We start from the raw sequence: 14,208 nt of genomic DNA, 5'->3' as shown, positions 1-14,208 counted from the left end.
ACGTTCCCAGCCTGCCGCTGCAGCCCCGGGTTCAAGCCCCAGCTCTGCTGCTCATGCTGTGTGACCACGGGCCTGAGATGAGCCTCCCAGAACTGCCACTGTGTACAAAGAACCATCTGTTCCCAGTGCCCAGTGCCTGGAGGTGCCCAGCAGCGGCAGAGCTGTGGGACTCCGGAGTGAGGAAAAGGGTAGACGAGGAACAGAAAAGAGAAGGGTTGCGAGCAGGTGGCAAGAGAAGTCGCTCTGGTGCTGCTGGGATTGCTGGGGAGAAGGAATTGGGGTTGGATTTGGCATGAGGGCCACGAAGTCACCCTGCTCCCCCTACCCCTGAGCGGCCTGCAGGGGGTGCGGAAGGACCCGGGAGGGACCACAGTGCCAAGTGCAGCAGGCAGCTGGCCTGCGCCCGTTGGCCTGCGAGGCCCGGGGTCACCCTGCAGGCTCCACATGGGCACACCAAGTTCAGGGGGAAAACTGAGGCTCCCAAGGCAGGTGCCTCTCCTGGGACACTCCGTCCAGCCTGATGGGCACCTGGGACACAGCGGGTTGTTGTGCTGACCCTCACAGCATCCGGCTTATGTCAGCAGCAGGGGCAGTGTCCTGGTCAGGGCCTCCCTGGAGGCCAGCGGGAGCAGCACGTGCAGGTTGACATGCTCCGGTGGGGAAGAGCAATGGGCAGCGTTGGCTCCAGGGGCGCCACGTTTGGCCAGTGCATTGGGCTTCCTTGCCGCGTGGCCCCGCACAGAGACAGCTTAGCTTCTGCAGCAGCTTGTCAGAGTCTACCGTGCATTTCACACTCAGCTAGATTGCCACAGTTGCCCGGGGACACTCGAATCTCAGGTCATCGAGATGTGAACCAGTGCCAGTGTGCACGGGGCATGCTCTGGATACTGAGTCTACCTCCTGGGGGTCTGGAGTCCAGCTTCCCTGGGCGCCTCCGCCTCCTCGCCGCCCCTGGCGAGCCCACCTGCAGCACAGGCAGTGCAGGCTCCCAGCCTCCTAAGCCCAAGGCCCAGCAGGACTCGGGGCAGGGCCCAAACCCTGGGGCCGTCTGGAAGCGCTCCTCTCCCAGGGCCCCCTGGCCCTCGCACTTTTCACCTCTTTTCTGTCTTCTCCAAGGTTTCTGGAGACAGCTCCATGCTTCTGTTTCCAGTCATCGCCTGGCAGATGAACAGACACTGGGGAAGAAAGTCCGCGCGTCCCCCACAGTCCTCCCTATCAGCAAATGCCCTATCTCAGCAAAACCCAGATAAGGGGTCAGGGCCAGCGGGGGCGGGACAGGCTGGGAGGAAGGCCAGGCCAGGGTCCAGGGAGGCCGCCCCTTCCCAGGCTCTCCTGCAAGACCTCCCCAAGCCTCAACCTCACCCCCACCAGTCCAGACCCTCCAAGGGAGGTCTCTGAGCCCAGGGGCATGTCTCCCTCTGCCCCAGTTCACACACCCTAAAACCCTGGGGAGTGGCAGCCCTGGGCCATGGGATGGGGACATGAAGACAGCAAGGGCTCTGCCAGGGGAAGGTGCAGATGATTGGGAGGTGTGTCTGCACCCAGTGCCTGCCTGGCTGCTGGCTCCCGGGAGCTCCCGCTGTGTTCAGACCCCTGTGCAGGCCCCGGTGTGGGAGAGGTGCGCGTTCAAAGTGTCAGGGGGCGTTGGTCACAGCCACGACTGGAACAGAGGACCAGAGAGGGATGCCTCCCATCCCAGGTCACATAGCATGCCTGCAGTAGGGAGAGAGGCCTGCAGGGGAGCTGAGGCCCCTCTTCTGTACACTGTGTCTGCTTGCCCCAAGGGTCCCTGCCGCCAGCATGCCAGGAGGAAAGGGTTGTTTCACACTCAGTAAAACAGGCTCTGAGGGAGCAGTGCTTGGCCAGGGCACCCCCAGCCCGTGGGGGCTGAGCCCAGAGGCAGCCTGCACCCATCCAGATTCGCAGCTATAAATGAGACTCCTCATTCAAAATGGATCAGGAATTTCAGGGCAGTGACAGCTGACCATTAAAACACCCAGGGTTTCCTTTCCTGATCAAAGGTCACAGCCCAGGAACCCAGAGGGGAGGAGGGACAGGCAGGATGGAGTTCAGGCCTGGCTCATCTCAGCAGCCCTGAGACCCTGGCCTGGGGCTCAGCAGGCTAACCTCCCTGAGCCCCAGGCCCACCAGCCTTTCAACCGCCTCTTGCTCTGCTTCCCTTGCTGGGCTGTGGTTTCCAGTCACACGCCACTCCTGGGCAGGCCTGTGTCCAGGACTCGGGGAGGAGGGCATCACCTTGGGCTGGAAATGTCAAGAACACCAAGGCACCGCCCCCATAGGGTGTAGTGTTCAGGTGGTGCTTTTAAGAATCAAACTTTATGAAAAAAGAAAAAAAGACCCAGGAGAAACACATTCATTTTTTAAAAGAACAAAATCTTAGAGACCGGCCAGCAGCCCTGGCTGTCCTTTTGGACAGCCCTGTCTGTTTAAAACTTTAGCATTTTGTTCCTCCTGACTCTCCAGTCATTTTGATTCTTAGAAAATTGAATCAAAATATTATTTCTTGAATGGTGAGCTTTTTGCTTCTCCTTGAAGTTTGCACTCCGAGTGAGAGCCACTTCCCCTGCCCCGCCCGGGGCCGGCCCAGGTGGCACCTGCAGCCCCAGGCACAGGCAACTGAGAGGATGAGGCAGCAGTGACACTGGCAATGAGGAGGACAGCTAGTATGGCCCCAGGTCCGTGGGCCAGCTCTGTGTGCGCCCAAGACCCAGCAGTGCTGAGCCTGCTGCAGGCCCAGGGGAAAGCCGCACAGGGCACCTTCCTGGGCACAGGTGCAGAGAGAGCGGGCGGAGTGGAGGCGTGCCTGGACAGGCAGAGCCAAGGAGCGGAGGACCGACCGAGGAGGGCTTCCGGATGCCCCTTGACCCTCACGCCTCCCCAGGAGGGAGTCTCTGACTCAGCCCACTTTTCAGGTGGGGAAACTGAGACTCCGTCTTAAGGCAGCTTGCCCAGAGCCCCTTGGCAGGAAGTGCTGGCTCTGGGGTCCCAGCAGGACAGGCTGGCCCAGGGGGGTCCAGGTGGAGTAGGGAGCAAGGGTGTATTCACTTAAAGGGGCCATTGCTCTAAGTGAACTCAGCAGAGCTGTCTCCTGCTCCCTGGAAAAGCCAGGTTGGTTCTTCCAGGGGTCACTGGTTCTTCCTTCAGGGGCTGAGCCCCAGGGAGGGTCCTGGCTGGTGGGGATGGCCTGGGGGAGGGCCACCCACTGACCCCTGGCGGATGGCCCAGCAGGGGCCCTTTAAGGCCGGCCAGGGGCAAGTTCATTCACCCAGGGGCCCCTGCTGACTCACGCTTATGAAAGTGATTTTCCTGGCCCCGCCCACCGCCCGCACCGCCTCCTCCCACCGTGAAATACCCTCGCTTCCCCCTGCCGCGCACAGCCTCTTGGATACCCCGGGGGGGAATGGGCGTCCTGCTTCCCGGTGGGCTCCGTGACTCCAGGTCCAAGTGCCTGCCCAGGCCAGGCTCCCTACGCTCCCTCTGCCCCCCCCGTCAGGTGAGTGGCCTGGGTGAGGCTTCGGGTGGGCGATCCTGGTGCAGGGAGCCCGGTTGGCCAAGATCTAGGGAGCCAGGCGGAGTCCCAGGTGGTCCCGAGCAGAGGCCCGGCGTGATTCTGCGCACCGCAGGGTCCTCCCAGGCTCCTCCTGGCCATGCCTGTGGCCAGGTACCTGGCCCCCAAAGCCCAACAGCTGCCAGCTGCCCGGGGGCCCAGCCCACCCCAGCCCAATCTCACTGCTTCTGGCAGGAAAGAGAGGCGTGGCCAGTGGGCTGGCTGCAGGGTTCCAGGCTAGGGGCTTCCCTGGGGTCCCCATCTCTGCTGGTCAGGTGGGGTAGACCATGGGAGACCCGGGGACTTGGCTTCTCTCAGAGACAATGCTGGGCAAGAGGGGCGGGGCCCGGGAGGCCTGCGGCTGGCTGGTGGGGCAACTGGCTTAGTGACTAAGGACAGGTACCCCACGGCTGGTCACTTCCTCATCCTCGCCCCCAGGGCCTCCTGTCACCTTCTGATGTCACCGTTATCTGCCGCTTTGCTCAAGAGGGGACTTGTTGTCAGCTGGACAGGCACCAGGGGCAAAGCTAGACATGTATGTGTAGGCAAACCCGTGTGGGCATTCCCGGCCACCCAGGCCAGACACCTCCTCCCGCCTCAGCTCCTTCCCTCTGAGCTGTGGGGCTGAGAAAAGCCAGCTCACAGCATATTGTCAAAGTAAAATGGGCAGAGGGCCATCAAGCAGCAACACAGGACCCGGAGTCCCGTGCACTCTGTAGCCTTCCTGGCCGGGGAGGTGCCCCTGCTACAAACAGAAACATCGGTGAAGACACAACTATCTGCACTTCTTTTATACAATTTGCTTTTGTGAAATTTAAATGATCAACTTTAAGTGTTCATTTTTTCCATCAATATCTGTCATTTTAATCGAGGGACAAAGATAATGTTTAAAATGAATTATTCCAACTCCACAAAACTAAAGAGCATAAAAGGAATTGAATAGTTGGAAAATTGAAGGTTCTTTTGTGAGTCCGCAGCGTGCATCCTTGCGAGGGTACAGCAGAGCTTCATGCTGCTCAGGACTTCGGGATGCCCCGTATCACTCTGCACAGGAAGTGACCTCTGGGTCCAGCCCCTGGGTGGTGACCTCATGTGTGTGGCATCCAGAAGCTTCTGTTCAAGCGCCTGCCAAGTTCTGGGAGGGAACTCTGGACAAGGAGTGGAAAACCCTGGCAGTAACTCGGCGCCTCCGCCCCCTGCGAAGGGTGGCGAGGGGAATCGTTTCCATTTCCTCCTTGGTGAACCGGGACTCCTGCCAGCGCCTGCCTTATGGAGAGAGAATGCTGAAGAGGTGGGAGGTGGTCTGGGGCCACAGGTTGGCACACGCATTTGGAGGGGGGTAGCTCACCTCCTTAGCCTCCGTCGCCTCTACTGAGAAGTGGATTAAAGGGATAAGGCGTAGGGAGTGTTCTTGCAGGACCTGATGCTGCCCTGTTGCTGGTGCTCTGGGGACAGTGCAGGCAGAAGTGCGGAACCCCAGGGCCATTGGCAGGTGCCCTGAGCAAGGGGGAGCACCGTCTCTGGGAGCTGCAGCCTGGGTCTCCAAGGCTCTGGACACACCTGTGCTGGTGGCCAGTGAGGAAGGTCCCACTCAGCAGAAATTTGGGGCCAGCAACGGCCCAGCACTGTCTCTCCCTGCAACCAGCACTGGGCGGAGCAGCAGGGCCAGTGGGGACAGAGGGCACTTTTCAGACCAGGGGGTGGTCTCTGGCAAGAGCCAGCCCACCGCAGGGGACACAGAGAGGCTCTGGAACGGCAGCCTGGCTCAAATCTAGCCAAGCCCTTGAGAGATGCAGCAAACTCCTAGCAAACTGTCAAGGGCTGTGAGAAGCTCTCTGGGCCTCGGTTTCTCCATCTGTAACGTGGGAGTGACTGTAAGAAGGCTGTGACCACACTTTAAGACTCAGTCGGGGGCTGGGCCTGCGGCTCGGGGGGAGCACCTGCCTGGCATGCCTGAGGTCCTGGGTTCCACCCCCAGAGGTGCGCAAAACAGATTCACTTCGTGAACACGAACGGGCTGGAGCCTGCTTGGCGCCCACCAACTCCACTGAGGTACAGAAATAACTGCTCCTCGTTGTTTGTGATAATTATCGTATCGGTGGTGCCGTCCCCAAATCTTCCCCGGAGGAGACATCAGGGCCCGCCCCATGTGGAAAAGGCCATGTGAGCCTGGACATCAGCAGGAAGCCACCCTTCTCGCTAGGAGAGACAAGAGGTCTCAGACACTGGGGACACAGGACCTGCCTGGACGGGACAGGGAGTCTCTCTGGACCAAAACCCAGCTGGGGCCAAGGCCATTCTCAGGGATTGAGAGCCCCAGACCCATGGCCAGATGCTGGACTTGTCCTCTTGCCCGCAAGGCCCACTGCTCAGGCACTGAGTGCCATCACTTAGTGGCAAGCTCTCTGCAAACCGTGGAGAACAGTAGGATCCCATGGGGTCACAGGGCCTGTGGGCCGCCCACTCTACCTAACCAGAGAAGTCACCCAAACGCCAGGTTTCTGCCTCCTCTGGAAGGGCCCTGGGTGGCCCAGAACCTGTGCCCGCCCCCACTCTGCACTTGAGAGCAGGCAAGCCCTCCATCAGCCCGGGGGTATCCTCCAGGGAGCCCCAGGGTCATGGTGCCACAGGCAGAGCCAACGAGCCAGATAGCCCTAGCTTAAAAGCCGAGTCCACTGAGCAGCTTCTGCCACCTCATTGAGCCCCATTTCGCATTTGTGCAATGGGTTGATACCTTTGTTATTAGTCTGCATGAGTGAGATGTGGAAAAAGGAAGAAAGCGTAGAACACCGGCCCCTAGGAAGTGCTAAAAGCCCACTGTCCCCTACTCAGCATGCCTCGCGGGCCCCTGGATGGCAGTGCTCTGGGCGGGCTGGGTGAGGCTGAGGCTGTAGCCACTGCCAGCTGGTTTGAGGGGACTTGGAGCAGATGGGCCTGAAGCCCCTGGGGTCCTGTGAGTGATTGGCCAGAGGACCAGCAGGGGGCACTGCTGCTCCAGAGACCCGCCTTCTCCAGCCCACCCTACTCCCGGCTTCCTGAGTTCCCAGGGCCCTGGTTCTCCCCAATCCCCGCAGCCGGCAGTTGGCTCTGGTCCTGTCCAGTGCACACTTATCCAGGGCAGGCCCTCCAGTGCTTTATCCTGCCGTGTTTCTCAACAACCCCAAGGAAGGGACTCTCATTCTGTTTTACAGATGAGGAGACTGAGACTCAGCAAGGTCTCAGGATAGGCCCACTGTCACCAGCTAGGATGCAACTCACCAGGGCAGGGATGACTTCAAAGCCACCAGGCTACGTGAGAGGCTGCAGCCCCCGCCGCAGGGCTAGGCAGGGCTTGCCCCTGAGTGGGGCAGAGAAGGCCTCAGGAAAGAGACATGAGACTCCCGTGGCTGAGCGGAGAGTAGGTGGGCCTCAGAGACGGGGCTGCGGGATGGCCAGCCAGGACAGGAGGGTCTGGCCTGCAGCCTGTGGGCGCAGAGGGTGCCTGAGCTGGCGGAGGGAGAAGGAGCCACCTTGTAGCTGAGAAGGGACCGCCTGAGCCCTGCTTCCTCTCTGCCTCCAGGCCAGCTGCCAGCCTCCAGTGCCCCACCAGCCCCAGCCATGAGCTCTTCCAGGAGGGCCCACTTCAGCGCCAGCAGCTCCGAGCCGCTCCCGGTCATCATCATTGGTGAGTGGCCCCTCAGGCCGGGCGGGCACACCCAGCACTCCCAGCGCCTGACCTCCTGACAAGAGTCATCTCCAAGCCCCCTCAGCGTGCTGTGCTGTGCGCCACATAAGCCCTCGCTCCCCAGGAGGCCAGAGCGGAAGGCCGCTGAGGCTGTCGGGTGGGCCTAAACCTGTGCTGGTCCCTGTGACCACCTTGTGTCTGGCACTGTCCCAGGTGCCCACACAGGATCACAGAGCCCTGGGATAGGTTCCTGTCCTCCCAAACTGAGAGACAGGTCTCCCGGGTACAAGATCAGGTTGAAGCAGCGACGTCCACACCTCACGGCTTCCTTACTGTATTCCACAAATGGTGAATAAGGAGAGGTGGGAAAGACAGGAACAGAAAGCCCGGGCCCACGGAGGCATGGATCCCTCCGGCTCGGCAGGCAGCTCTGCACCCTGGCTGCGGATGTTGCGCCTACTCCTGCACCTGAGGGGCCAGGCTGTGCTCCAGCTCTTACGACCTCAGAAGCTTGGGCTCGTCCCAGGTTCTCTGATTGGGTTTGAATCACCGCCCATCTACTTGTCAGCCGTGTGACCATGGGCAAGTTACCTAACCTCTCTGTGCCCCAAGTAGAAAAGGGAAAAGGAGAGCATTTCCCTCACTAAAGTCAATGCGTGGTGGCGACAGTGGTAAAAGCTCCTGATATAACAGGTACACGGTCAGCTCCCACTGCTAGGCTGCCCTCTCTGACCCTGCCCTGTCCCCACAGGCAATGGCCCCTCAGGCATCTGCTTGTCCTATCTGCTCTCGGGCCACACCCCCTACGTGAGACCAGATGCAGTTCACCCGCACCCCCTGCTGCAGAGGAAGCTGGCCGAGGCGCCGGGGGTCTCCATCCTGGACCAGGTGGGCTGGGGGACATAGTCTCAGGCGGTCACCCAGCGTGCCCAAGGAAAAACCAAAGTATGTGTTTCCTGGAAACAAGACCAGCCGCGGCACAGGGAGCCCAGGAAACCAGCTGCGGAAATCATGAAAGAGAAATCGGGCCACCTTTCCAGACCCACGAATGCCACAGGAACTGTCTCACCACACGAGGCAGTGGCTCGACCGTGGACGTCTCGCTCCCCGGGGACACCTGGCAGTTCCGCGGCTCTCCTGGCTGTCCCCGAGCGGATGCTGCCACTGCTCCTGTGGCTGAGGCGAGGACACTGAAACGCTCCAAGGCTCAGTCCAGCCCCAGACTAGGACCAGCCAGGGTGGGCAGCGCTGGGCTGAGCCCGCCCCATCCGCACGTCCCCGCCCCAGCCCCGAGGACTGCGCCTCCTCCCTCCTCCCCTCTCCCCTGCACCTGCTGCCTTCAGGGAGGCCGTCCTCCTCACACCCCTCCAGTCACCTCCACCTTCCTAGGGCTGTCCCACCCCCCACCTGGGTGGCGGAGGAGCATGTGACCCACCAGGGCTGGATCAGGGTTTCTCAAAGTGCCTTCTCCAGGGCCCTAGCTCAGTAGAACTACCCGCACAGCGGGGCATGCTTGTAATTCCAGCTACTTGGGAGGCTGAAGCAGGAGCATCCCAAGTTCAAGGCTAGCTTCCACAACTTGGCAATACCTTTTCTCAAAATAAAAACATAAAACGGGCTGGGTTGCAGCTCAGTGGTAGAGCACCCCTGGGTTCTGTCCCCAACACCGTTAAATCAGTCGATCACCAATGCCCTGGTCTCACGTGTAGAGATAATGGTCCCATTCCAGGAAATCTGAGACGCTGAGTTTGGCAAAAAACTAAGCAGGTAAAGGTCCGTTGTGGGACTTTCCGGAGCCTGGTGAGAGGTAGCATCTCCCAGGCTAACCCGACCTCCCCAGTCTTGGGGTTGGAACCCAGGGTCGGGCAACCGCTTGAGCCTTCTCTAAGCTTCCCGCTCAGCCTGTGCTCTGGGGCCTTTGGAATCCTGGAGAGACCCCACAGTGAGAGTCCCAACAGCCCTACTGTAGACATCTGCAAGTCCCCCAGCCTCAGGGAAACGGCCCAGTCCAGTCCCCACCTTGCTCCTGGCCTGAGGCTCTGGGAAAAGGACCCTGCCTTTCCCCGGCAGTCCCTGACCTGCACCCCTTTCCAGGACCTGGATTACCTGTCCGAAGGCCTCGAAGGCCGCTGCCAGAGTCCCGTGGCTCTGCTCTTTGATGCCCTCCTGCGCCCAGACACAGACTTCGGGGGCAACGTGGACTCGGTCCTCACCTGGAAGCACCAGAAGGAGAGAGCCATTCCCCACGTGGTCCTGGGCCGCAACCTCCCCGGTGGGGCCTGGCATGTGAGTAGGCCAGGGGCGCTGAGCTCCTGCAGTCCGGGCCCTTCCCTCCTCGTCCTCCTCACTGCTCTTCCCCTTCCCTGCAACCCCTTCCTTCCTGTCCAGCGGTGGGGCGAGTGAGGCCTGGGCCTAAAGACCCTTCTCCACGCAGTCCATTGAAGGCTCCATGGTGACCCTGAGCCAAGGCCAATGGATGGGGCTTCCCGACCTGCAGGTCAAGGACTGGATGCAGAGGAAGCGCAGGTAGGCAGCCCTGGAGAGCACGTGGTGGGGCGGGAGGAGCCCCAGCAGCAAGGAGCCAAAGGTGGGGGCCCCGGACTCTTCTAGTCTGCTTCTTCCTCCAGAATGCAACCTGAGGCCCAGGTAGGGAAGGGGCAGCTGGCACTACCCCGGGCAGGAGGACTGGGCTCCCCAACCTCCCCCCGCAACCTGCCTCCCAACCTGCATCCCTCGCACCCCAGCCTGGAGGGAGGGGGCCCAGCCCTGCCTGCACAGCCTCCCCTCCCCAGCCCAGCCTTGAACGCTCCAGGTCAGCTAACAGGATGGACTCTTCCCCTAAATGGCTGCATTTAAAGCATCACCACAGAACATTAAAGCTGAGCAAAGGGACCCCCCAATCCCACCCCTCCACCTCATCCTGTCCCATCCCAGTCTCTCCCCTACCCAGTTTCCTGCTCCATCTTGACCCCCTCAGCCCTCCAACCACATCCCAGAATAAACACATCCCAGCCCTGAAGCTGCTTCAGGCCACAGGGTCAGGGTGGGGTCCACCCTGCAGGCGAAATGGCTCCCTCCCCAGCCTGTGTTGGGGCTGTCCCTGCAGGCAGGGTCTCTGACACAGCGACTCCACCCCGGTGGAGGTTTGGTCGGGACATCTGGGCTTGTGCAGTAAGGTGTGAGCCCAGGGCTGGAGCTCAGATTTCACCTGTGAAGTGGCCCTGGCAAGTCCCACTGTCCACCTTAACGTTGACAAGAATTCCCCAGGGAGAGCGCAGTGTGGGGCGTCCCTCCGCAGGAGCCCCGTTGAACACTTGTGAGCGCAGTGTCAGTGAAACCCACACCAGCCCCCTGCCCTGGTGGCCCCATGGCCACTACCACCCAGCCTGCCACAGAGCTTCAACTCTGTCCAGGGTGTCGTCATTACCAAGAGCCCACGTGGAGCGCCTTGGGACCGACGGTCCTCTGTAACAGTTTTACAAAAGCAGAGAAGAGGGAGACGACAGAACCACAGAAATCACCAGGTTCAGGTCTCAGGGCTGCCAGGACAGGCTGGGCTGGCTCCATGGCCTGGGGCGCGGTCAGCCCCTGCCCAGTGGTGGCACTTAGAATCAGATTCTGGTCATCCTCAGCTACAGGCCCACAAGCTGGGCAAATGACGTCACCCACGTCAGGCTGGAAGGCCACCTGAGCCGGGGCAATGCTCGCCCCCCCAGCTCTGCCCCTGGAAAGGGACAGAGAGGGTCAGAGGACCAGTAAAGAGAGTAAAGCCCCCGCTCCCATGGCTGGGGACACCGAGTGCTGCGGCGGGCGCTCTGAAGCGCCAGCTCGCCTGGGCGCCCTCTCAGGGCGGATGCGGCAGCCACAGCACAGGCCCACCCCAGAGCCCCCACCTCGGCCCCAGAGGTAACCACTCCTGGCATCCGGCTGCCCAGGGCAGCTGGCCTGTTCCTGAACTTCAGGACCACATTTCCATGGAACACTATTACCCAGGGGTCATAACGGAGGCCAGCCCTTCTATCACCACCAGTGCGACTGACTCAGGCTCCTGGTTTAGGTCAGTGCCCCGGTCCCCCCAGCAACTCCCTGAAGCAGTTCCCGTGGCCAAGGCCACCCTTGCTTCACGAGAGGAAACAGACCCAGGTGTTCCTGGCACAGCTCAGCAGCAGGACAGGGACCCAGGCAGCTGGCTCTGGAGGCCCCGCCCTGCCCCCTCTCCTTCTCCCAGGCACCCAGGGCAGCTCCACTTCACAGAAGGGGCACTGAGGCTTCCCGAGGTCAAACTGCCCAGCCAGCCCCAGGCTGTCCAGCTCCAGGGCCTGACTGCATGCTGGCGGCCCCGCCCACCCTGGCCTGCAGCCCCTCTGACACCTGCCTCACCTCCCACAGAGGCCTTCGCAACAGCCGAGCGACAGCTGGGGACATCGCCCACTACTACAGGGACTACGTGACCAAGAAGGGGCTGAGCCACAACTTTGTGTCTGGTGCTGTGGTCACGGCTGTGGAGTGGGGGGGCCCTGAGCACAGCCCCCTCTTCCAGGTCAGCGGCTTCCTGACCACCAAGGACCAGGGTCAGCAGCCCTTCTCGCTGTGGGCGCGCAACGTGGTCCTGGCCACAGGCACGTTCGACAGCCCGGCAAGGCTAGGCATCCCCGGAGAGGCCCTGCCTTTCGTCCATCACGAGCTGTCGGCCCTGGAGGCGGCCACACGGATGGGCACCGTAAGCCCGGCCTCAGACCCAGTCCTCATCGTGGGCGCCGGGCTGTCCGCGGCCGACGCAGTCCTCTACGCCCGCCACTACAACATCCCGGTGATCCACGCCTTCCGGCGGCCAGTGGATGACCCCGGCCTGGTGTTCAACCAGCTGCCCAAGATGCTGTACCCCGAATACCACAAGGTGCAGCAGATGATGCGCGAGCAGTCGGTGCTCTCACCCGGCCCCTACCAGGGCTACCGCAGCCTCCCCGAGCACCAGCCCCTGCTCTTCAAGGAGGACGGCCAGGCTGTGTTCCGGGACCCGCAGGGCAGCCAGCAGGTCTTCGGAGTCTCCCTGGTGCTGGTCCTCATTGGCTCGCACCCTGACCTCTCCTTCCTCCCTGGAGCGGGCGCTGACCTGGCCGTGGATCCCGAGCAGCCCCTGAGCGCCAAGAGGAACCCCATCGATGTGGACCCCTTCACCTACCAGAGCACCCACCAGGAGGGCCTGTATGCAGTGGGGCCACTGGCCGGTGACAACTTTGTGCGGTTTGTGCAGGGCGGAGCCCTGGCAGTGGCCAGCTCCCTGCTAAGGAAGGAGATAAGGAAACCACCCTAGCGTCCGCCAGGTGACCTTGCACCCAGGCCCCGAGGAGGAGGGAGATGACCACAGCCCTGCCAGCAGCAGGGCCACTGAAGATGTGCATGGAGGGTCTCTCCTGGCAGGAGACGGAGGAGCCGTGAGACAGCTCTCAGGGGTCAGGAGAAGTGGGGAAAGCTCGCACACTGCCCCACACTCACACCAAGGCCCAAGGCAGGAGCAGTGGCCGTGGGCCAGGCTGGGCCTGGGTCTGGGCCCTGGGGGAGGCTGCCAGTGTGAGCGGGGATCACCAGGGCCAGTTGAGCACCCAGCCAGGAAGAGTGCCCGTCCCACTCCTTCCAGAGTCAAGTCACAAATAAAACCAGTGTCTGCCTCCACTCCCACACCCAAGGACTCCATGCTTGGAGAGCGGGCTGGGACTGGGAGCTGGGGGTCAGCTGCGGCAGCTGAGCAGACAGCTTTGCAGAAGTCCAGAGACGGTGTGCACAGGAGGCGAGCCTGGGAGCAAAGGCCACGGCAGCCCCTGCTCACCCCTGCAACCTGGTCAGCCCTCCCTGTCTGTTCCAGTCAGTTCCTTTCAGTCGCTCGTGCTCATTTTGCTCCTGCCTACCTGCTACAGGGCCTTTGCAGTGGCTGGTGTCTAGCCTGAGGCACTTTCCCTTACCTGTTTAACTCCTCCTCTAAATCTCTCTGAATAAGAATCACTTGCTCTAGTGTGGTAGTGGCACAGGCCTGTAATTCCAGCATCTGGGGAGGCTGCTGCAGAATGATTGCAGGTTAACCACGCCAGCCTTAGCAACTTAGCAAGACCCGATCTCAAAAAATTCAAAGGGCTGGGGAGGTTGTGCACTGGTAGAGCCCGGGTTCAAGCCCAGTACCAGGAAGAAAAAAAAAAAAAACTTCCTTTAGGAAGCCTCTCTGACACAACCCGCTTCACTGCCATCAGGCCAAATCCTGCCTGCTCTCTTGGCCTAAGCAGATCAGTTCTAATTCTTCCATTACTTGTGGGATCCAAGTATCTGGCTCCACACTTGGATGTGAGCTCCAGGAAGCCAAGCACGGGGTCTCCCTTGGCCATTACTGGAACCCAGCGCCCAGCACCCGGCCTGGCACGTAGTAGGTTCTCCTTAACTAATCCTTTGGATGGACAGACAGACGACGCATGAAACGCTGAGGGGAGGAAGGTGTTTGGGGCCAAGGCTGGCTTAGGGCGCGGTGTGCAGAGGGCAGGTCTGGGGGCGCGCCAGCAGCGGAGTGTGGGCGGCGCAGGGGTGCTGGGAGCTGGGAAGCCCGGGCGCGTGGGCGCAGGCCCTGGAGCCGAGCCGGCAGAGGGCGCTCCGGACTCGCTGGACACCGCGCTCCGGCCCCTGCAGCGGCGCCACTGGGGGGACAGCGGGGACACTTTCGGGGGGCAGACCCAGGGACTCCCGCCCGCAGACGGGCCCCCACCAACCCCGCGCCGACAGGGCAGTCCCTCCGCGGCCGGGCCGGGGTCGGGTCGCCAGGCCGGCGCCCCGGCGGGCAGCCCCCTGCCGCTGCGCACGGGTGGGGGCGGCGGCCGCGGGGCACGTGGCTCGGGGTCCGGGCGGGGCGCCCCTGCCCGTCCCCCGGCGCCGGCCGTCCCCGCGGTGTCCGCGGCCGCGGGGCCGGCGGGAGGCGGGGCGGCGCGGGCGGGCGGCG

General features: G+C 62.0%; 1 protein-coding gene across 1 annotated transcript; it reads left to right on the top strand.

Moving 5' to 3' along the window:
• The first annotated feature begins 3,354 nt into the window (after window positions 1–3,354).
• On the top strand, window positions 3,355–12,911 carry OSGIN1 (oxidative stress induced growth inhibitor 1). The gene is made up of 6 exons (XM_079118002.1): window positions 3,355–3,514; window positions 7,128–7,232; window positions 7,984–8,120; window positions 9,327–9,518; window positions 9,667–9,758; window positions 11,622–12,911. The coding sequence occupies exons 2-6, from the start codon at window positions 7,166–7,168 to the stop codon at window positions 12,544–12,546; spliced, it is 1,413 nt and encodes a 470-aa protein (XP_078974128.1). The 5' UTR covers window positions 3,355–3,514; window positions 7,128–7,165; the 3' UTR covers window positions 12,547–12,911.
• The last annotated feature ends 1,297 nt before the right edge of the window (window positions 12,912–14,208 follow it).

Source organism: Sciurus vulgaris, assembly GCF_902686455.1.
Source record: "Sciurus vulgaris genome assembly, chromosome: 17".
NCBI lineage: Eukaryota > Metazoa > Chordata > Mammalia > Rodentia > Sciuridae > Sciurus > Sciurus vulgaris.
This window is presented reverse-complemented; position numbering and strand designations above follow the sequence as displayed.

Bases quoted from the DNA above. Each gene is read 5' to 3' on its own strand.
- OSGIN1 (XM_079118002.1), top strand. From the start codon at position 7,166: ATGAGCTCTTCCAGGAGGGCCCACTTCAGCGCCAGCAGCTCCGAGCCG. The intron at 8,121-9,326 runs GTGGGCTGGGGG...ACCCCTTTCCAG, and splicing joins GGGTCTCCATCCTGGACCAG to GACCTGGATTACCTGTCCGA. The intron at 9,759-11,621 runs GTAGGCAGCCCT...CACCTCCCACAG, and splicing joins TGGATGCAGAGGAAGCGCAG to AGGCCTTCGCAACAGCCGAG.